Source organism: Populus euphratica, unplaced genomic scaffold (assembly GCF_000495115.2).
Source record: "Populus euphratica unplaced genomic scaffold, PopEup_1.0 scaffold766.1, whole genome shotgun sequence".
NCBI classification, from domain to species: Eukaryota; Viridiplantae; Streptophyta; class Magnoliopsida; order Malpighiales; family Salicaceae; genus Populus; species Populus euphratica.
In genome coordinates, this window is record NW_011500626.1 from 12,433 (window position 1) to 34,765 (window position 22,333).

Consider the following 22,333-nt stretch of genomic DNA (forward strand, 5'->3'; position numbering starts at 1 on the left):
CAAAGGAGGTTCCAATCAGATTATAGATTGTTAACGTGATTACATTAGTCATCTTATTTGATTAATGCTAATACTTGTAAATCTCGTCAAGGATTCATGATTATAACTTATGTTAACAACAAATCAAGTTCCTTTCATAGCTTAGGTGTCGGTTATACCATACAATATGGGCTATGAAAGTGCCAAGCATTTGTTGTACCAAGTGTTATACAACATAAATCAAGATTAATCATTTAACAAGCAAAGTATTAAAGAGTGAACAAGATAACAAATACAAAACATGTTAGTATCAAACATTAAAGTCCATATTAAGTTTACACTATACTTATTCTTACATTATTAGTGTAACCTTTTCACCTTGACATAATAAACTTAGCTAGACATAATGAAAGAAAGAAAAATAAATAAACAAAATAAGAACATAAATAAGATAAAAGTTAACTAAGTAAATGAAAGGAAATGAAAGGCATAAACTTGATATTAATGAAAACAAAGCATACACATTACACAAAATACAAAGAGAGAAAGCAAGAGTATTATCTTGATCTGGAAACCAAGATGCCTAAATGCATGGAAAATGCCTCCTTTTATAGGCCAAAATTAGGAACTATTGATTTGATGATTAATTGATGAGTGGGTGACCAACTCTTGACTTGGTGACAATCCTTCTCTTCTCTTGTCTGCCCAAAATGTTATTGATAACGTCAAAATTGCCACGAAAGTTGTAGGAAATTGTCTCAGCTTTCTTGTGCAAAAAAATTCAGCTCATTTGGACTTTTAGAACTCCAGATATGGCCAAAATACGAAACAGTGCTTGGGCTGGAGGACAGATTCGGGCTTCTTTGTTGTTGCTACAATTTGGACTTGAAAATGGCCTTTTTAGATCTTGGGCTCCATATAAAAGTTGTAGGCCTATGTCTTACCTTTCCATCCATATAAAGTAGACCTAAATCGGAGATCTATAGCTCCAGATATGACCCAATTACCGAACAGTGTTCCGGTTTGGATTGCACCGACATCTCTTTTCTAAGTTTACCCATCTCTTTATTCTTTCAATTTCAGTTCTTAAATTCATCAATCAATCCTTTCATTTATGTGACAGGCCTGCATTTAAAATGAATATTTACCACAAATTAAAGGTATCTTATATTATTAGATATATTATTATAAACATGCTTTAGTTAAGGAGTTATTGATACTTCAAGTGCAAAATGATGATATAAAACCTTGATAAAAATGCACTTTTAAGTACTAATCAATACACAACACAAATTCGAGTGGGACAGTGCGATTGATAATTTTGTGAGGAGGGTGTGAGAAAATCACACGACAACTTGGTAACATCGAAAATAATATAATATTTTTTTTTAAAAATTATGTTTTAAAATATAATTTGTCACTATGGAAGTAAGTTGCATGATTTTTGGTATGAATCACAAAAAAAACCAAAAAATACGTGAGAGATAACGATCTACAAGGTTGGAATAACATGGTGGTTTGGAGGGATTTCAAACCGCCATACATCCTGGGGGATATATGGCTGGAATATATTGAGCACATGACGTCTGAGTAGTTCACAGGATATATGGCTGCAATATATTGAGCACATGACGTCTGAGTAGTTCACACGAACCATGAATTTACCAACAACCGAAACCTACAAATTCATGGTTCAGTGACCACGCATATCAGCGGCTCCATTTCGTTTGCTGCACATGTGAAATGGATGGTAAGACTAATTTAAATGAAATATATCATTAATTAATTTGTTGTTACTTAATTGTTTTTTTCTTATAGGCTACATCTTTTGGACATGAGCCAAGTTGAATGGAGCTGTTTGTAGAGATGCACATGTGTAGTGAAGATCGCCAAAAAGGGGTGCAACAGTTCGTTAACAACCACGCTCAACACTTCGTGGTATGTTTAATCAATCATTTTATTTTGTAAGTTATTATTTTCTTGAGTTAAATATGATGATTTCTTTTTTAATTTTCAGGAGACCTATAATAGATGTTGAGGGAGAGATATGGGGATGGTCCTTCGACCTATCCAGATTTCAATTTTGATTTGGGGATGGAGGTATGGATCGTTTGGTGGACCCAATAAAAATTAGGTGTATAGGCACTCCAACACTACGACTGAGAACTTGCAGGCAACCTATAGTGTCTCAATTGTTGGGAGCTCTCAGTCTTGAGCACTCAATCTAAGGAGTTTGTGGCCTTATAGCAACACACAACTCATCTTACAAAAAATACAAGGAGCTTTCGGGGAATTATGAACAACTCCTCCAAATGGTCATGAACATTATATCACAGATGGGTGATCTATGTGCGCCTTTTTTTTTGGTCGTTTGGTACTGGGAACAACCATCCTCCTCCTCCTCCAGCTCTGCCATTATTCTAGTTTAATTTTTTTTGAAAACATATTAAATTTGTATTGAATATTTGGATGAATATTATTTAACTTTATTTTTATATTTTTTTATGTTTAATACAATTTTATTTGCATAATTGGTTTTTTATACTATTAATTTATATTATTTTATACTATTTATTCTAAATAATATTGTTTTTTAAAACACCATCGATAGATTTCCAAACAAAAGTTTTCCATCGGTATTTTACAAAGAATTGAAAAATATTTACTGGAAATGCCACAATCATCGACGTCTCTACAGATGGAAACAATCCATCGGTATTTTACAGAGTGTTGAAAAATATTTACTGGAAATGCCACAATCACCAACGTCTTTACAGACAAAAACAGTTCGTCAGTATTTTACTGAGAGTTGAAAAATATTTACTGGAAATGCCACAATCACCGACTCTTATACAGACAAATACGGTCCATTAGTATTTTACCGAGAGTTGGAAAATATTTATTGCATATGCTATGATCACCGATGGAATATTGCTAGCGGGAATTTTTTTTACTGACAGAATTAGAGATAGAATGTGGAATTACCGACGAACACTATGCCAACGAACTATTTCCATCGGGGATTTAGTCGGTAAAAAATTTACTGACGAATTGGCAGTCTTACATCAACAAAACTGTTAAATGTTGTAGTGTTAAAGGATCAATACATAAAACCCAATGTTTAACATATATTAATTATAAAAATATGTGATTACTTATGATATTTGGAATCTGCGAGACATGTTGCTCATAGTGCATGTATCTAGGTGGAAGAACTTACTCGAAATCTGGAGTAATGACTTTGAATATGATACTCATGTAACAAATCAAATATTCCTCATCTGTAATCATAGGATGCATCTCTATAAATATCTCATTCCTCTGTGTATCACAATGTGATACATAAGCTCCATAACGGCTTAACCAATCATAATCAACATTTTTACCCTGAAGATGTAAGGCGTGCAAAGCATAACACGCATCGATATCAACTGGATTGTGTTGTTTGTAGCTAAACTATCACATTACCTAATCTAGAAAATATAGTTGGACCATCTCAAAAAAATGTAGCAGGACACCTAATGTCCATATGTCCATCTAGTCAGTGCAAATAGCCAAAGCAACTACTAATCTTTAAGTTTTATGTAAGGCATCCACATGACCTATAGAATATAAGTTTTTTAAATATTAAACAATAATAATTCAGTGAAGTTAAGTTTTTTATTTAACAAATGGTTTAAAAAAATACCTGGATAAAATGCTGCCTATCTAGCTCGCTCCGATAAAATGCCAACACATGTGTTGGATTATTTGCAAATACTCTACCAACACACCACATAGCATTACAAATATGTCAATTTAATTGTATTTTTTAAAATTTATAATTAGACAATATAAATACATATAATTGCAAAATTACTTTGCAATACTTGTATCCTAGTGGAAGTTTAAGTGTAAACCTTATAGTCTAGACAGTTATGGACGATAATCTAGGCATCTAGGGCCGACTCAAATGAAGAAGCTCACTGAACCATAATTGTTATTAAATAAAAATGGGTTATTTTTTTCGTGTTAACTTTAAGATGTATGATACCCCATTTCAATTTAGAATGAGGGAGTGTTGATTAGTACTTAAAAGTGCATTCTCATTAAGGTTTTATATCATCATATTGCTCCCAAAGTATCATTAAATTCCCCAACTAAAGCATGTTTTATAATAACAAGTCAGATAATATAAGATATCTTTAATTTATGGTAAATGCTTATTTTGAATGGAGGTATATCTCACAATTCAAATGATTGATTGATGTGATTAACTGTTGAAAGTGAAGAGATAAAAAGAGGACTAAGCTTAGAGAAGAGATGATGATTCAATTCAAATTGGAAAACCATTCTGTTATAGGATTATAACTGGAGTTGTAGACCTTGGATTTAGGTCTAGTTTATTGTGATGGAAAGCTCAGACATAGGCCTAAAACATTCATGAAGAGTCCAAGATTCAAATCTGCTGGTTTCAAGTTCAAATCTTAGCAATAAAAGAAATGTCTGAATCTGTCCTACAGCCTAAGCAATATGTGGTGTCTAGTTTATATCTCGAGTTCTAGAAGTAAAAATAAGCTCTGATTCTTTTTTCTAATTGTTGAAAAGCTAAGATAATTATCCACAACTTTCATGAAGATCTATTTAACTCTTTGTTAAATTATATATATTATTTATAATTTATATAGTTCATCTCCCTATGGTTCAACTCCGGTCTTGCTGAATTATTTATTACTTCGACACTCCTGCACTTGGGATAATTTATCAACTCTTTGATCATGTCAAGTTTTTGGCGCCGTTGCCAGGGAGGTAAATTTCTATACAAATTATAATATTTATTTTATTTTCTCTTTTTACTTTTCTTATATCTAACTTTTCTAGTATCTAACTTTTGTTTCCTTTTCTTTTGTTTTCTTCTTCCTTTTACTCTCCTTTTGCACTTGTTTGGGAGTTTGGAAACGCACATTAAGTGGTAGACTTTCTAAGAAATCCTCATCATTTTCAGAAAACATGGCTAGAAAGGATAATCAGTCACTTTATAATGAGAATAATGAGAATTATCATGTTAGAACACTTAGAGACCACGTGAATCCAACAAGAACAAGTGCACCAACATGTATAGTTTTTCCTCCTGATGTGATTAGTACTTAAAAGTGCATTTTTATCATGGTTTTATATCATCATTTTGCACTTGAAGTATCAATAACTCCTTAACTAAAGCATGTTTTATAATAATATATCTAATAATATAAGATACCTTTAATTTATGGTAAATATTCATTTTAAATGTAGGCCTATCACATAAATAAAAATATTGATTGATGACTTTAAAAACTTAAATTGCAAAGGAAAATATTGAGTTTTATGCAGGCCAATGTGATTATTATTGTTTAATCCTTACATTAATTTTCCATCTCCAAGTTCTCATCATCTTCTTCTTCTTCTCTTTCTTTATTATTATTATTACTACTACCACCACTACTACTACTACTACTACTACTACTACTACTACTACTACTACTACTACTACTATTATTATTATTATTATTATTATTATTATTATTATTATAGTTGTTGTTGTTATTGTTATTGTTGTTGTTATTATTGCTATTATTGTTGCTTATAATTGTTGTCTATAATTTGTACAATTAACCTCCCTGTGGTTCGACCCCGGTCTTGCCGGGTTATCTATTACTTCGACACTCCTGCACTTGGGAGAAGACATCAACCTTTTAGTCGTGTCAAGTCCCCTGTCTACCGGGTTATTTATTACTTACCGGGTTATTTATTACTTCGACACTCCTGCACTTGGGAGAAGACATCAACCTTTTAGTCGTGTCAAGGTGGCTCTAGAGGGAGTCAAAGGCAGTGGAGGTCTAAATCAAGAAGTAAGAAGATTTTTGGCGCCGTTGCCGGGGAGGTAAGTTTTGTATAAATTATAATAGTTATTTTATTTTCTCCTTCTTTTCTTGTATATAACTTTGTTTCTTTTCTCGTGTTTCTTCTTCTTTTGTTTTCTTCTTCCTTTTATTATATTCTTACACGTGCATGAGAGTGTGGTCACGTACATCAAGTGGTAGACTTTGTAGGGTATCCTCATCATTTTCAAAAAATATGGCCGAAGAAGATAATCAATCAGTTCATAATGAGAATAATGAGAATAACCGTGCTAGAACACTTAGAGACCACATGAATCCCACAAGAACAAGTGCACCATTATGCATAGTTTTTCCTCCCGATGCATCTCATTTTAATTTTAAACCAGGTATTATTCAACTTTTACCTTCTTTTCATGGTTTAGAATTGGAAAATCCATACTTACATTTAAGAAAATTTAAGGAGGTGTGCAACACATATAATAACTTAAATTGTAGCATGAACACCATCAGATTAAAGCTTTTTCCTTTTTCATTAAAAGATAAAGCTAAAACATGGCTACAAAATTTAAGACCAGGATCCATTCGTGCTTGGGATGAAATGTAACAACAGTTTTTAAAGAAGTTTTTTCCATCTCATAGAACAAACTCTTTCAAGAGACAAATCACCACTTTCACTCAAAAACCAGGAGAAATATTTTACCAATGTTGGGATAGGTATCGAGACTTGCTTAGTACTTGCCCTCATCATGGTTTTGAAACATAGAGATTGATTTCACATTTCTATGAAGGGTTAACACCTAAAGATAGGCAAATGGTTGAATTGATGTGCAATGGAACTTTTGAACATAAAGACCCTGATGAAGCAATGGAGTACTTAGACTTGTTAGCTAAAAATGCTCAAAATTGGGACACCGCGGGTACATATGAGGCACCGAGTAAAACTCAATCTCATACATCTAGTGGAGGTATATACAACCTTAGGGAAGATCATGACCTTCAAGCCAAGTTTGCATCTATAGCTAGAAAAATCGAGGCACTAAAATTGAAAAAGAGTGGTCAATTAAAATTTGTTGAAAACATTGTATGTCAAATCTATGAAACAAATGAACACTCAACCAATGATTGTCCAACCTTGCCTTCTTTTAAGGAATGTCTCCATGAACAAGCCCATGCTTTAAACAGTTTCCAAAGGCCCAACCACAACCCATACTCCCAAATATACAACCCTGGTTGGAGAAATCGCCCACATTTCAGTTGGAAGAGTGAGAACAACAATGCACAAACTTCACAACCACCATTTCAAACACACCATAATTTTCAAAATTCTCATGGATATGCACCTCCTTATGCTCCACCTCTTAGAAGAAATCTTGAGGAAATATTGCATGCATTCATTGAAAAGCAAGAGACAATCAATACTCAACTTGCTCAAAACATAACAGATTTTAAAGATACTCTTGCAAAATTAAATCTGCTCTTAGTTTCCAAGAGAAAGGTAAGTTTCCATCTCAACCACAACAAAATCTCAAGGGGCAATACGATGCAAATGCAAGTAGTTCTGAAAGCCAACACATGGATCAAGTCAAATCAGTCACTACTCTGCGTAGTGGTAAGGTTATTGAAAAACCCTCTCTTGAACCTTATGAAAAAGATGATGAGTCAATCTCTGAGGGTAAGGAAGGGGATGAATCTGAAAATTGCAAAGAAACGACTGATTCACCGCCAGCACTTCCATTTCCTCAAGCCATGACCAAACAAAGGAAAGTTAATCACAACTCTGAAATCTTTGAAACTTTCAAACAGGTAAGGATCAACATACCTTTGCTGGATGTTATTAAACAGGTTCCTTCCTATGCTAAATTTTTGAAAGATCTATGCACTGTGAAGAGGAAACTGAATGTGAAAAAGAAAGCCTTTCTAGCTGAACAAGTAAGTGCCATTCTTCAAAACAATAATGCTTTGAAATATAAAGACCCTGGTTGCCCTACAATTTCTTGCTTTATTGGAGAACATAAAATTGAAAAAGTCTTACTTGATCTTGGTGCTAGTGTGAATTTTCTTCCATATTCAGTTTTTCAGAGTCTCAATCTAGGTGAGTTAAAACCAACTTCTATATCTCTTTTACTTGCCGATAGATTTGTAAAAGTGCCTAGAGAAATAATTGAAGATGTGTTAGTACAAGTTGATAAATTCATTTATCCTATGGATTTTATTGTCTTGGACACAGAACCTATTGAAGCATGTAATTCATTTCCTGTTATTTTAGGACGTCCGTTTCTTGCAACTTCTAACGCATTGATTAATTATAGGAACGGACTGATAAAGCTATCATTTGGAAACATGACATTGGAGATGAATATTTTCAACATTTGCAAGCAACCTGGAGATGATAATGATTTACAAGAAGTTGATCATATTGACGAATTAATTTATGATCAACTTGAATCTACTTTAAGTAAAAATGAATTGGATGAAACTGAAGATTTGCAAATGATTTATTCTGAGGAAGAAATCACGGATGAAACAAGCACAGAAAATGTTGATGCGAATCTTTACTTTCTCTTAATCCAATGCCTTGGTATGATAAAAATATCAATTTTCTTGTTTTAGGAGATTTGCCAGCTGATTGGAGTACCCAAGATAAAGAAAAGTTTTTGAACGAAGTGAAGAGCTTTTATTGTGATGACCCTAACTTATTCAAATATTGTCCTCATCAAATATTTCAAAGATTCATTCCCGACAATGAGGTAAGTAGTGTCATTAAACTTTGTCATTCTGAAGCATGTGGGAGTTATTTTTCTTCAAAAAAGACAGCTGCAAAAAAGCATGGTAAATATTCATTTTAAATGCAGGCCTAACGCCTTCATTGCCTTACCAGGTGGTCTAGGCACATCAGAAGAAATCTTTCATATTTTCTTTTGGGCCTAACTACACATTCACCATAAACTTATAAGTTTGTTAAATGTTAATGGTTTTTATGATAATTTGTTGTCTTTCCTTGATCAAGCTGTGGAATAGAAATTTCTAACATCTTCAGCACGACAAATCATAATCTTTGCTGCTACTGTTGAACAATTGATTGATCAACTACAATATTTCATCACTGTAATTGATCCCTTCATAAGTCGTATAAATTAGTCAATTATAAAAAGCTGTAAAAAGCTTAGATTGGATTTAAGCCGTCGTTTGTGAAACCTTGTGTCTTTTGGTTTTATTAATAGCATATTTTTTTTTTGTTATTTCTTATATTTGTTTAAGTGTGTTTCAGGTTTGTTAGTTTTCGCTATTTTAGGTGATGTCTTTTATATTCTATCTTTCTACCTTAAGACATTGAGGACAATGTCTCGTTTTGATTGGAGGGAGAGGGTAGTAGTTGATATTATAAAAAAATTAACTAACTGTATTTTTTATTATTAAAACCATTTGTAAAACTGTTATTATTAGGATGTTAGAGTAAAGGAGGAATTTTAGTAACTCTCGAGACGTATCTTAATAAACATTCTTAATAAGGTCTATCAGAATACTTATTGAAATATTCAGGTTTACAAACTCTCGCATTATTATCAATTGATTCTGCTCATATACCTAGTTAACAAAGATTCATAAACCTTAATTTTCACACACATACTTTAACATATGATTGTGAGTTGCATATTGGATTATTAAATTATTTATGTTTTATTTTTAAAGGTAACAACTAAAAAAAAGGGATAATATATAATTTGAAAATAATAATAATAATAATAAAATATAAAAAAATTGAATAAATAAAAAAATAGATAAGTTTGGTTTTGTAACCTCCTTAACTTAGTGCCTGTTTGGGAGTGCTTTTCAAAAGCACTTTCGAAAAAATTTGAATTTTTTTTTGCTTTAAATTAATATATTTTTAATATTTTTAAATTATTTTAATGTATTGATCTCAAAAATAATTTTTTAAAGATAAAAAATATTATTAGCATGCTTTTCAGAGTGAAAAGCAACTGCAACCACAATCCCAAACACGCTCTTAAGCAATTAAGCTTGGAGGGGTGTTTTAACACCTAGTACCCTAAAGTTAACTAACTTAGGAGTTATTGGCCTAGTGCTTGTTACATGGGTTAAGGAGAAAGCTTAAGGAAATCAAACATTGTACTATCTACATCTTAGTATCTACAACCCGAGTTACTAAGCTCGAAGGGGTATCTCAACACCTAATGCCCTAAGACTAACTAGTCCAGGAGTCACTAGCCTAAAGCTCGTTACATGGGTTAAGGATGCGTTGTGTTTCAAGTTATCAAAATAATAATAATAATCACCTCAACTCAAGGAAATTAACCTTAAATATTAGAATAAAATTTTGTTATCTTCCAAGAAAAGCCCCATAGTTATGTTTTGATATATTAAGCACAAAAAGAAGATTTATTAATATCTTGTGTAGGAAGTAGGAAGTAGATATATAAATTTAATAAGAGTTTGTTTATTTGGATAGATTAATGGAAGTTGAATGATGAATGCCTTGCTTTGTGGAACTTGCAAATTGTTTTTCTATTTTAACGCTTTGATTACTAGGAACTAGTAATAAGCTAGTTGAGAGGTGTGATTAGTACTTAAAAGTGCATTCTCATTAAGGCTTTATATCATTACATTGCACCTAAAGTATCATTAAATTTCCTAACTAAAGCATGTTTTATAATAACAAGTTTGATAATATAAGATATCTTTAATTTATGGTAAATGCTTATTTTAAATGTAGGTATATCTCATAATTCAAAGGATTGATCGATGTGATTAACTATTGAAAATGAAGAGATAAAAGAGGACTAAGCTTAGAAAGAGATGCTGGTTCAATTCAAACTGGAACACCATTCGATTATTGGGTTATAACTAGAGTTGTGGACCTTGGATTTAGGTCTAGTTTATCGTGATGGAAAGCTAAGACATGGGCCTAAAACATTCATGAAGAGTCTAAGATTCAAATTTGCTGGTTTGAAGTTCAAATGTTAGCAACAAAAGAGACGTCTGAATTTGTCCTGCAGCCCAAACACTATTCAGTGTCCAGCTTATATCTCGAGTTCTAGAAGTAAAAATGAGCTCTGGTTTTTTTTTTAATTGTTGAAAAGCTGAGATAATTGTCCACAACTTTCATGAAGACTATGTGCTTGAATTCTGATGTTAGTAATGATGTTTTGGCCAGCCAACAAAATCAATAACCAACCAATAATGTCAATAACCAGCCACCATATCAATGGTTGCCCACTAACTAAATAGTTAGTCAACCAATCAATAGTTTTGGATTTTAGCCTATAAAAGGAGGCATTTGCCATTCATTTAGGCATCTTGATTTTCATATCAAGATCATATTCTTACTTTCTTTCTTTGTATTTTTGTAATGTTTAAGTTTTGTTTTTATTAATCTCTTGTTTATGTTTTTCATCATAACTATGTTCTTATCTAGTTTATTTATGTTCTTCTTCTTCACTATGTTTAGCTAAGTTTATTATGTCAAGGTGTAAAGGTTTCTCTAATGGTGTTAGAATAGGTTTATTATAAACTTAACATAGACATCAATGTTTATATCCAAGAAAGTTTGTTATTAATATGTCTTATCTTTTTATCTTACTAATTATTAATATCTTGCTTGTTAAATGATTAATCTAGATTTGTATTGTATAACACCTGATACAATAAATGTTTGATCCTTCATAGTCTTCGACCGACATCGTTGTATAAGAGGAACTTGATTTGTTGTTAACATAAGTTAACATTATGAATACCTGACAATATTTAAAAGTATTGGTGTTACTTAATTAAGATAATTAATATGATCATGTTAATACTTTATAATGAGCCATTAATGATAAATCATCCGATTGAAACCTTCTTTGTGTGTGGTTTGCAGTTGAGTAATAAAAAGAGTTTATATTATATTTACTTCTAATACCATTAGTGGATCCTCTAACCTTGACAACTGTTTTTATCATTGTTTAATCCTCACATTAATCTCACATCTTAAAGATCTCTTTAACTCTTTGTTAAATTATATTTATTATTTATAATTTATATAGTTCACCTCCCTGTGGTTCGACCCCGGTCTTATCGGGTTATTTATTACTTCGACACTCCTACACTTGGAATAAGACATTAACTCTTTGATCGTGTCAAGTGCCAATCCAAATTATCACTCACATAACGGAATTTGATTACTAATGCTAGTAAATGTCATTGCCCATCCATAAAAAAAAATCCAAGTAAAATTGCCACATCTTGTGGTGCGTATTCTCCCCATGCCTAAGATGAAATATGTGTCTCACATCTCCATTGCTTACTCAATACATGAATCAAACCATAAACCCTAAATCCACCATAAATCATAATTGATGGTATTCATAACTAATTTATCATTAATTCAATAAGCCTTAAATTCATTATAAACCCTAAATTCAACCTAAAAATTATTTCATTTCAACTAAACCAAACACAAATTCATAGTAATAGTCCACCCATAATGGTGTTAATGGCATTATTTATTTGGTGCAGAAAAAGATCTACCTATAATGGTGTTATAAGTCAAGGGTATGTCGATAACTATGAAGATTTGTTGTAGAGAGACACGCTTAGGGGAGTACTCATAATGACTAGGATTTCCAAGATGCTTTTAATTGGTATGCCTGGGCCTTTTATCCTAATGAGATGAATTTTTTCTAGGGTCAGTCTTAAGCAGAGATATCCCTATTTGTGCCATTACTTCACAGGAGAGGATGTTAATTGCACTCGTATCATTTATCAACATTTGATATACAGAGGTGCCCCTTAAGATGAAGTTGACTTCAATTAATGCTTGCATAGATTGACCAAGCTCATCCTTTCTTTGCTCAGGGTGAGAATTCCTTTTAAAAAATTAGCAAAGATAACCTTTAGCTATCAATCTTTCAATATCCTTATTGAAGATGTAACAATCTTCTATGTCATGTTCTTTATCCTTATTCAAAAGACAATAATTCTTAGAACTATGAATATTGGGTGATGATTTTAAGGGTTAAAGGTATTGACGAAAATCTTTTTCCTGAATGGTCGTGAGGACTTCAAAAATAGTAGCATTTAAAGGAGTGATATGCATTTCAGGGTAGCTCATGCACTCCCTAGTTATCTTCTTTTGGCTTTTCCTATAGTTCTTCTTCTTTCTAGGAAAGTGATCCCGCTTGGGATACCCCCTAGTGAAATTTTATCTAGAGAAACGGAGAGGACCAGTGCACAAGTCACTTTCCTTCTTTACCTGAATATGGTTCTCCATGGCTTGCTTCACTTTTAGTAAGCTTCTATTTGGTAGGGCATACAATTTCTTTTATAAAGATTTTCCCATTACTCCACTTATAAGGGCTTTGAAGGCTATCTACTTTATTAATTCCTTAACTTTAAGCATTTCCTAATTAAACCTTTTCAGGTATGCTCGTGTGGATTCATCATCTACCTGAGTGAAGACGAGTATACAATACTCATCTTAATAAAAGAGAGTCTCTAATCTAATGGGGGGGGTGTAGACATCTTCCTAAATATACTTCTTTTCCAACTACTTTCTACTCCTATGCCTATAGGGTTCTAGAGAGCCTGAGGTTTCTGGCATGTAGTGGTAGGATTTATAGATGGTCTCCTTCTCGTATTGGCCAAATAAACATCTAAAATATCCTTTATTTGCTCGAGAGTCAAGAGGGTGGATATGCTTCTTGGAATGGTTAGATAACCTTTGATGGATGACTAATATGGAGGCGATTGGAAGGATATAACAACTTATTGAGATGCCATTGAGACTTGTTTAGGTACATTTTCTTTTGTTTGCTAATTTGCCAACACTGTTTTGGTGAGGAGTTGCACTTGATTAATAAGCTGCTAAATGGTTGGTTCTATAAGAGTATTTGTTATAGTAGAGAGATAATTTATATGTCTTATCCTAGGAGTGTCTTAATTGTCTGTCATTAATAATAAATAAGGATCTCAATAAAACAATAGGATAATTAATGGTTTTTTAAAAGCGTTTCTCACATATGACACCAGCTGATAATGTCTTAAAATCTAATATATTAAAGGATCATGTTATTTGGTGTTTAGTTAGTGGTTAATCAAATGTTCATGTCAATATTTCCTTCTCTTTAGCCGAGGAAGTACAAAAATTGATGATAGAAGTCCTGGTACTTGCAAAAATAGTCCCTATTGGTGGGACTTAAAGACCCTCCGATAATAAAGTTAGTAACTTTAAATGGAAATGGTAATAAATGAAAGAAAAGGCTTTAAATTCGAAGAACAAGAGTGTTTGTTCCTTTTATATATATATAATTAATGCTCTAAGATATAAAAGCTTTTAGAGTAAGAAAAAGTGAACATTTTACCTGAATGGTTCAGGGGATATTTATAGTCCTTGAACCTTATCATCTTCAGAGATTGGAAAGATTGGAAAGTCATTTTCTCTTGATGATATTAATGAGGAATAAAGATCTCTTACATATCATTAATGAGCGGTAAATATCCCTTACAAATCATTGATGAGATGAAAATGTGGTAGGCTCCTTAAGAGACCTTTTATATATCTATAGATATAAGAAGATGATTATATCTAACATTAATAGTTCTTTTAATAATCATACTAAGAAACTCATAGTCCTTACACAGGTCTTTGATGACCTATATGCTCACAGGGTTTAGAAAGTAGTTGAGCTTAAGAGAGATGAGTTTGATAAATTTTCAAACCCATGTTGCCTCAGGTTCAGCCAACGGCTAAACCCAAACATATTGGGTCTGGTAAATCACTAGACTCACTTAGCCTTAGGTCAGCACATGGTTAAACCCAAGTGTATTGGGTCTAGTAACTCGTTAAACACGTCTCATTAGATTCAGCATATGGCTAAACCCAAGCATGTTTATTTTGTCAAACCTATGTTTTCTTGGGTTGAGCACATGGCTAAACCTAAACTTATTAGGTCTGGTAATTTGTCAAATCCATGTTGTTTTGGGTTTAGCACATGGTTGAACCCAAGCTTATAGGTTCTAGCAATTCGCCAGACTCACCTAGTGTTGGGCTAAGCTTATGGTTGAGCCCAAGTATGTTAGATCTAGCAGATTGTCAGGCCCACATAACCATGGACCTAGCGTATGGCTGAGCTCAAGTAGTCTTAAAGTTTCTGAGTCAAAAACACTAGCTCATCAACATGACAAGATTTTTACCCTTGAATAAAATATAATTAATCACCAATTTGAGTATACAAATGAAAATAATTGATGTTTGTCCAAGGTCAATTTTTCCCTTATCCCCTTATCCCTAAACAAATGAACATGGTTTAAGGATATAAATATATGATGAACAATTAAACAATATACATACAATGATCTCTATGAAACATCTATCATGACATTTTCTTCATAGGATTCTCCACACTAAGCAAAAGCTTCTCTTCTCTACTCAGGTACAATATGTTCCTTATTCTTCATCTATCTATGTTATACAACACTTACCTTGGGTATAATATGGTCTCCACTCAAATCCCTATTTAAGTATGATGATGATCTGTCTAAACTTAAGATACTTTCCAAATAGGGGTGCAAAGAAATAACTTTTCCACTTTGTCCAAGTACAAATATATTTTTTACCCATGTATTGTTCATGTATTGTTCCCCATGTGATTGTTCAATCAACCATTTTACCCAGGTATAAAATCAACACTTCCTTACAGCTAAATGGTTACACCATGCTCAAGTATAAAGACATAACACCACCTAGCATAAATGGTTAGCACAACAAATTTTAAAGTCATCTCAGATAGCTTCTTTGCCATTTTAGAAAGCAAATTTGCTAATTAAACAAGATGGCTACACAATTTAAACTTTATCGTGGGGATATCTTAGCAATCAGGTTATGTGAAAGGTATAAAAATGAGAAAAAGAGTCCACCTAATTTTATGGTTACTAGAAACACTAAATGGTATTCAGAGATTTTAGATAAAGGGGCTGGTTATACTAAAGACAATATAAAAATCACCTTAAAACATCCTACCTGAAGGAAGTTGCATTGTTGTTTGATTTTATGATAAAAATACATATTATGCATACATGTCAATATTTCACCTAAACTAAATACTTGTATTTATTATAGGTAAAAAAAAAATCCTAGGATAAGGGAGAGTTGGGATGGGGAAGAAGAAGGAGAAATAGGGGAGGAGAGGGACGACAGAGTGGTGATATATTAACTCTTACCAATGGAATTAGCGACGGACGCCTTCTGTTGGTGATCCCATCGGTAATTCTGATGGTGAATTGGTCACATTACTGTACGAAGATCCCGGTTTGAATCCCCTGGTCATTCCATTGGTAAAATTATCCACAAAAACTTCCACGTCATCAAACCATTTTTTTAACAAAAAATTCTATATATTTTGTCTGTAAATAAGTAGGTATTTACTGACAACATTAGTCCATCGGTATATATCGACGAAATTACAAACAAAACAATGTCCGTCAGTAATTATCAACACAATTTACCGACAAAATTATTCAATCGATAATTCCATTGGTTTTAGGCAAATTTCTGGTAGTGTAATTTAACATTAATGATTTATTAATATCATGTTGGCTTCATGTTACGGGAGGGTTGAGAGGCTGCATCTGTGCTTTGTAATATTGATGAAGAAAATGAAGGATACACCTATATGTCTCTGTAATTCAATGTTTGCTGCGCTAAATTTGAAACCTTTAGAGAGAGGTTAACTCTTGATGATATCATGATAAAGAACAAGTTCACTTAAACAGGGGTAGGAGATGGATCCAGTCGTGCTATTGATGAGCCCAAATCATTTGGTCGACTGGTTCTTCCTTCTTAAGAGTACTAGAATTAACTGATGTCGTGTTTGTGAATTGCGACATCAATTAAAATTTTATCGCGGATGTGAACTGCAATATTTAATGATGTTGCGGTTAGCAACCATAATATTTAAATAATATCGTGTTTTTAATCCGTGACATCAATTAAATTTCGATTGCGATTCAGAACTACCATATCAAAAAGTTTGTTGTGTAAATTGACCTTTTGTTTTAATTTTGTATGCTAATTGTCTAATTTATCCCAAACTTTCCTATGAAACAGTCAACAATTTCCTAGCAAGTTTCTCGTTGTACAAATGTGTTCCCTCTGTTGACCATTGTCAACAAAACCTTTTCTTGTTTGCCTTCTTTTCTTATTGGTTTCTTAATTATTTTTTGTTCTTCTTTCAGTTTTTTGATAAATTAGAAAAGAAAAAAAAAGTTCAACAGATTTCATTGATTAACGAGGTATAAACTTGTTGGCTACCTTTTTATTTTCTTTCCAGTAAATCTAGAATTATAGCTCATCATCTATTAAATGCTTCTTACTTTTTTCTTCCTTGTTCATGAATGTTACCTTGCATGGCTAGCTGGATCTACCGGTTCCTTCTGTTCTGCTTCTGTGCCTCTCACGCTTTGGCAGCAGACACACTGTACCAAGGTGATGATTCCCTCAGTTCTTCCAATACTCTAGTTTCCAAAAATGGGCTTTTCACTTTAGGATTCACAGGACTCGGCTTTGCCGAGTCGAATGCTAGCTACTTGGGAATATGGTACAACAATGACACAAGCAACCCTTTTTGGCTAGCCAACAGAGGCAAACCCATAGCAGACAATTCAGGGGTTCTTGCAATAGATGGATCAGGAAATATGAAACTCACCTGTTCTGGTGGTGATCTTGTTGATTTTAACTCGAGTCGATCTTCTGCAAGCAATATAACGGCTATTTTAGAAGATTCAGGCAATTTTGTTCTCAAAGATGAAAATTCTGGCAGCCAACAGGTCTTATGGCAAAGCTTTGACTTTCCTACTGACACATTCTTGCCTGGAATGAAGTTAGGGATCAACCATAGAACTGGCCGAACCTGGTCCCTCATGTCGTGGTTGAGCGACTTAGTACCCACTCCCACTGGTGCTTTCACTTTTGAATGGGATACTAATGGAAAGGAGTTGGTCATTAAGCGGCGCGGTGTATTTTATTGGACTAGTGGACCATTGACGAGCAATACTAGTTTCAAAAATTTCGATCTGAATATAGGGACACTTGATTTCAGTTTTATTAATGATTCTAACGCAGACGAGGATTACTTTATGTTCAATGTTTCTGCAAATCAACATGCTTCTCAGGATCAAAGGAATTTTTCAATGTGGCAGTTGAGATTTGATGGGAGCATAGTAGATCTAACTACTCATCAAACACACGGGGGCCCAGTATGTAAAGGAAATAACATAGATGCTGGTTGCGAGAGGTGGTCAGGACGGGCATGCGGGAGCAATAGTAACAGTTTTGAATTGAGATCAGGTTCCTTTGTTAACCCAGTGTTTAGGAGGGACTATAATTCTAGTCTTAGCATTAGTGATTGCATGGACATCTGCTGGAATGATTGTAAATGTTTTGGTGTTCCTACCACAGACAATAGTGCCAACAATACTGGATGCTTGTTTTATTATACAAGCTTTACACCAGACCCGACTGGAGGTGCAATTCAATACCACATCATTGTTCAAGGCTCTTCAGGTTAGCTGTTCTTTCGTTTTCTGGTTACCAATTTATAACCCAACAATGTAATTAATTTTAAACAAATTCCCATTGGATTTAGGGAAAAGGAATTGGATATGGATTATTTTAGCTTCTGTGGGATTTGTTTCATTGATGGGGCTCGCGGGACTCTTGTGGTATCTGAGAAGGAGAAGACTTGGAGGTAACATTTTGGAAATAATATTTTTTTTATATGCACTAAGACTTGTTGAATTCAGTGATTTGCTTACTTAATCATATCAATCTGACCAGAGGAGTACCTGTTTGAGTTGCTGAGAATGGATGCAACGAACGACATGCTTGAACTCGAAAATGACGGAAACAAGGGCCATAATTTGAACGTCTATAGTGCTGCAACAATCATGGCCGCTACAAATTCCTTCTCTGCAGAGAATAAGCTTGGACAAGGTGGTTTTGGACCAGTTTACAAGGTAGTCTAGTTAAAAATTACTTAACGAAACCTGTTAATTTTGTATCTCAGACCAAGTATTGAGTTGATAGCTGTTTCACTTCAGGGGACATTGCCGGATGGGCGAGAGATAGCGGTAAAAAGACTGTCAAAAAATTCAGGACAAGGGCTGGTGGAATTCAAAAACGAGCTTATACTCATCGCTAAATTGCAACACATGAATCTTGTCAGACTCGTAGGATGCTGCATTGAAGGAGAAGAGAAAATGTTAGTGTACGAATACATGCCTAATAAAAGCTTGGATTCATTTATATTTGGTAAGTTAATTATGCCATCATACTATAAAGTGAATAGATCTCTGTTCTTGCAAGGTTTTGGACTTGGATGAATAACATTGCTGGAATATTCACTGCTATGTTTTAAATGCAGATCAATCAAAAAGGGAACTCCTAAACTGGAAGAAGCGATTTGAAATCATTGAAGGGATAGCTCAAGGGCTCCTTTACCTTCATAAGTACTCGAGATTGAGGATAATTCATAGAGATTTGAAGGCTGGCAACATCCTCCTTGATGAAAATTTGAACCCCAAAATTTCTGATTTTGGCATGGCAAGAATTTTCAAGATTAATGATTTACAAGCAAATACAAACCAAATTGTTGGAACACGGTGCGTATACATTTATAGTTCTATGATTCATTACTCTTCAAGTGCTTAAAAATAGCATGACATTCAGTTTTTCCATCCAGTGGATATATGTCCCCTGAGTATGTCATGGAGGGCATCTTCTCTGTGAAATCCGATGTCTTCAGTTTTGGAGTTCTACTGCTGGAAATTGTGAGTGGTAGAAAGATCCATGGCCACCTTCCAATAGACGGCCGCCCTCTTAATCTTGTGGGATATGTAAGTTCATTTCATGCAACCTCATAAATTATACATTGCTAGCTGCATAAGCTTAATTTTAACATTAAACGTAAACTTGGTTCAGGCATGGGAGCTATGGAAAGCAGGTAGCCCATTTGAGCTGGTGGATCCAATACTAAGAGAATCTTGCTCTAAAGACCAAGTCTTGAGATGCATTCATGTGGGCTTGCTATGTGTAGAAGACAATGCAGTGGATAGGCCGATTATGTCAGATGTTATATCAATGCTAACAAGCGAAGCACAATTACCACTTCCCAAACAGCCTGCATTTTCCAATGCAAGAAGTATTGTGGAAGAAAATCCAGCAGAGACTGGTTCCATAAATGATGTTTCTATGTCAACCATGTATGCGAGATAGAGGATAATTAGAGCGTTAGATGGTTTCTTTGTCCTTAAATTTTGTTTGTCATTTGTCTATTTGGAGCAGACACATTCTCCATCCGTATTTTGCTTTTTCAATTATTAGTCTTTTTTTGGTGCTCTCAAAATTTAATTTTCATTCGGAATATACTTAGAAATTCTTAACAAGGTTGTATTTCATATTATATGTACCATTATTCGTTATGATATCTAATAAAATAATGAGGTGAATTAGCACCCATGTTTATGTAAAAAAAAAGAAAAAGGGGGGGGGGGGTTATTTACACGGTAATATTTGAATTGTTTAATTAACAACGTGCATAAGTTTTTTAATTTACATCTAAAAGTTCTTTTTAGTCTAAAAAAATATGTTGAAGAATTTTGTATATTCAGCTTTTTTATAATCTTTTGATATTTAGGATTTGATATTTATTTTTGAGTTGTTTAATTAAATACTTATAAAAGTTTTTCAATTTATATCTAGAAGTTTTTTTTAGTCTATAAAAACACATTAAAGAATTTTTTATATTTAGTTTTTTTTATTACATTTTGATGTTCAGGGTTGGATACTTATTCTTATGATTTTTTTATTTTTTTCCTTGAATCTTTTATAAAGGTTTTTTGTTTTTAGTTTCACCTTTCAATCCAAGTTTATATATAGTGTTTATTTTTTGTTTTTATTCTTTTGATTTTTTTATCCTTTTGTTAATATTTTTATTCTTTTCAATTAACTCTTGAATTTAAAATTTTGTTGTTAGCTTTTGATTTATTTTTCATTGCAATTTTAACATTCATTATTTTTATTGTATTTTTTTTATTTTGAATTTTTTTTGTGTTGTTTTATTTTTATTTTAGCCCTTACAATGTTTTCACATATAGTACATTCGGTCTTATAACTTAAATTATGGTTTAAAAAATTAAAAAAAATAGGCTCGTGGCATAGAGCAGGCCACCCAATTAGTATAAATACTAAATAAGATAGTAAGACATTGTAGATAAAGACCATAAATAATATGAATTGAAATAATATTGATCTTTTTGCCATTCTCAATAAAAAATTTTATTGGCATCGATGATGGGGATAATATGGTTTTTCCCACATGATTCATTGGTCAATACCAAATTGATGGAGATAAATTGATTTTAACACATTTAATTACATCTATTGCCAGGAAAAAAATTTAACATTATAAAATTACTTGTTATACTTGTTATTTTTAAAAGCTAAAAATATCAAATTGGCATTGAGAACTTCTTCATCTTTTCCTTTTTTAAGCACAATTAAATGATAAAATAACTTTTAGAATAAAAAAAATATTAAACTAGCATGCAAGGGGTTTTTTTCATTTTCAACTTAGTTTTTGACTATAATCAAATTGAAAAAAGAACAATTTAGTATTTTAATAAATATAAATATTATTTAAAAATAATAATTGGCGCGTGCGGGTAGGAAATATCCACGCCATTTGAGGAGCACATTAGGCATCTTCTAGTGGTTGAATGGTGGCTTCCTAGGCGGCGTTTGAATCATCTCGGATGCTTCTCTATTCCTGAGTGGTGCATGTGAAAATTGAACTTTTAGTTTGACATCGACAACCTTTTTTTTTTCTTTTTTTTCTCCCTCTTGACTTTTATGTCTATCCCTTTAATTTTTCAATGCAATTATTCAATTTGGCTTTTCTTTGAATTTTATCCTCAATCTTTTTATTAATATTTATTTTATTTAAAATAATTTATAAAATTAATTGTTTTAATTTTATCCTCCTTTAATTTTTTTAATCTATAATAATATTTGGTCCCCAATTCTTTTTATAGTTATTTTTTGTTTTTTAATCATTTTCTTGATTTATCTTATGTTTCAATTGCATCCCTTATTTTTTTTTATTTCATTTAATTTTCATACCAGTTTTAATCCTCATTCTTTTGATTACTATTTTTTTTTTATTGTCCTAGTTTATTTTATTTTTCAATATTGTCCTTCATTGTTTGATTTTATTTAACTTCTATACCAAATTTGATTCTCATTCTTTTGATTATCATGTCTAATTTTTTTAATTTTGGATGATTAAGAAATTTATTTCGTGATTTTCTCATGTTTGCCTTGTATGAGGTGACCTAGTTTCACGACTCAAGTTTTAAGTTTCAACTATTAGCTTGATTTGACTTTATTTTTTTAATTTATCATTCAAGATTAGGTTATTGGGTCTTCAGTCTTGTGATTTTTG

General features: G+C 32.7%; 1 protein-coding gene across 2 annotated transcripts; it reads left to right on the top strand.

Annotated features, from left to right (window-relative positions):
• The first annotated feature begins 17,136 nt into the window (after window positions 1–17,136).
• LOC105115750 (G-type lectin S-receptor-like serine/threonine-protein kinase CES101) lies at window positions 17,137–20,349 on the top strand. Of its 2 annotated transcripts, XM_011012748.1 has the most exons (8): window positions 17,137–18,396; window positions 18,479–18,580; window positions 18,670–18,848; window positions 18,933–19,143; window positions 19,256–19,493; window positions 19,574–19,727; window positions 19,813–20,141; window positions 20,232–20,349. In XM_011012748.1, exons 1-7 carry the CDS (start codon window positions 17,229–17,231, stop codon window positions 20,104–20,106), a joined length of 2,346 nt encoding a protein of 781 aa, XP_011011050.1. In that variant the 5' UTR covers window positions 17,137–17,228; the 3' UTR covers window positions 20,107–20,141; window positions 20,232–20,349. The 2 variants fall into 2 exon arrangements, with proteins under 2 accessions (XP_011011050.1, XP_011011049.1); XM_011012747.1 differs by lacking the exon at window positions 20,232–20,349 and having other exon boundaries at window positions 19,813–20,207.
• The last annotated feature ends 1,984 nt before the right edge of the window (window positions 20,350–22,333 follow it).

Coding starts and splice junctions, on each gene's coding strand:
- LOC105115750 (XM_011012748.1), top strand. CDS start 17,229: ATGTTACCTTGCATGGCTAGCTGGATCTACCGGTTCCTTCTGTTCTGC. Junction 18,397..18,478: donor CATTGTTCAAGGCTCTTCAG/GTTAGCTGTTCT, acceptor CATTGGATTTAG/GGAAAAGGAATTGGATATGG. Junction 18,581..18,669: donor GAGAAGGAGAAGACTTGGAG/GTAACATTTTGG, acceptor CAATCTGACCAG/AGGAGTACCTGTTTGAGTTG.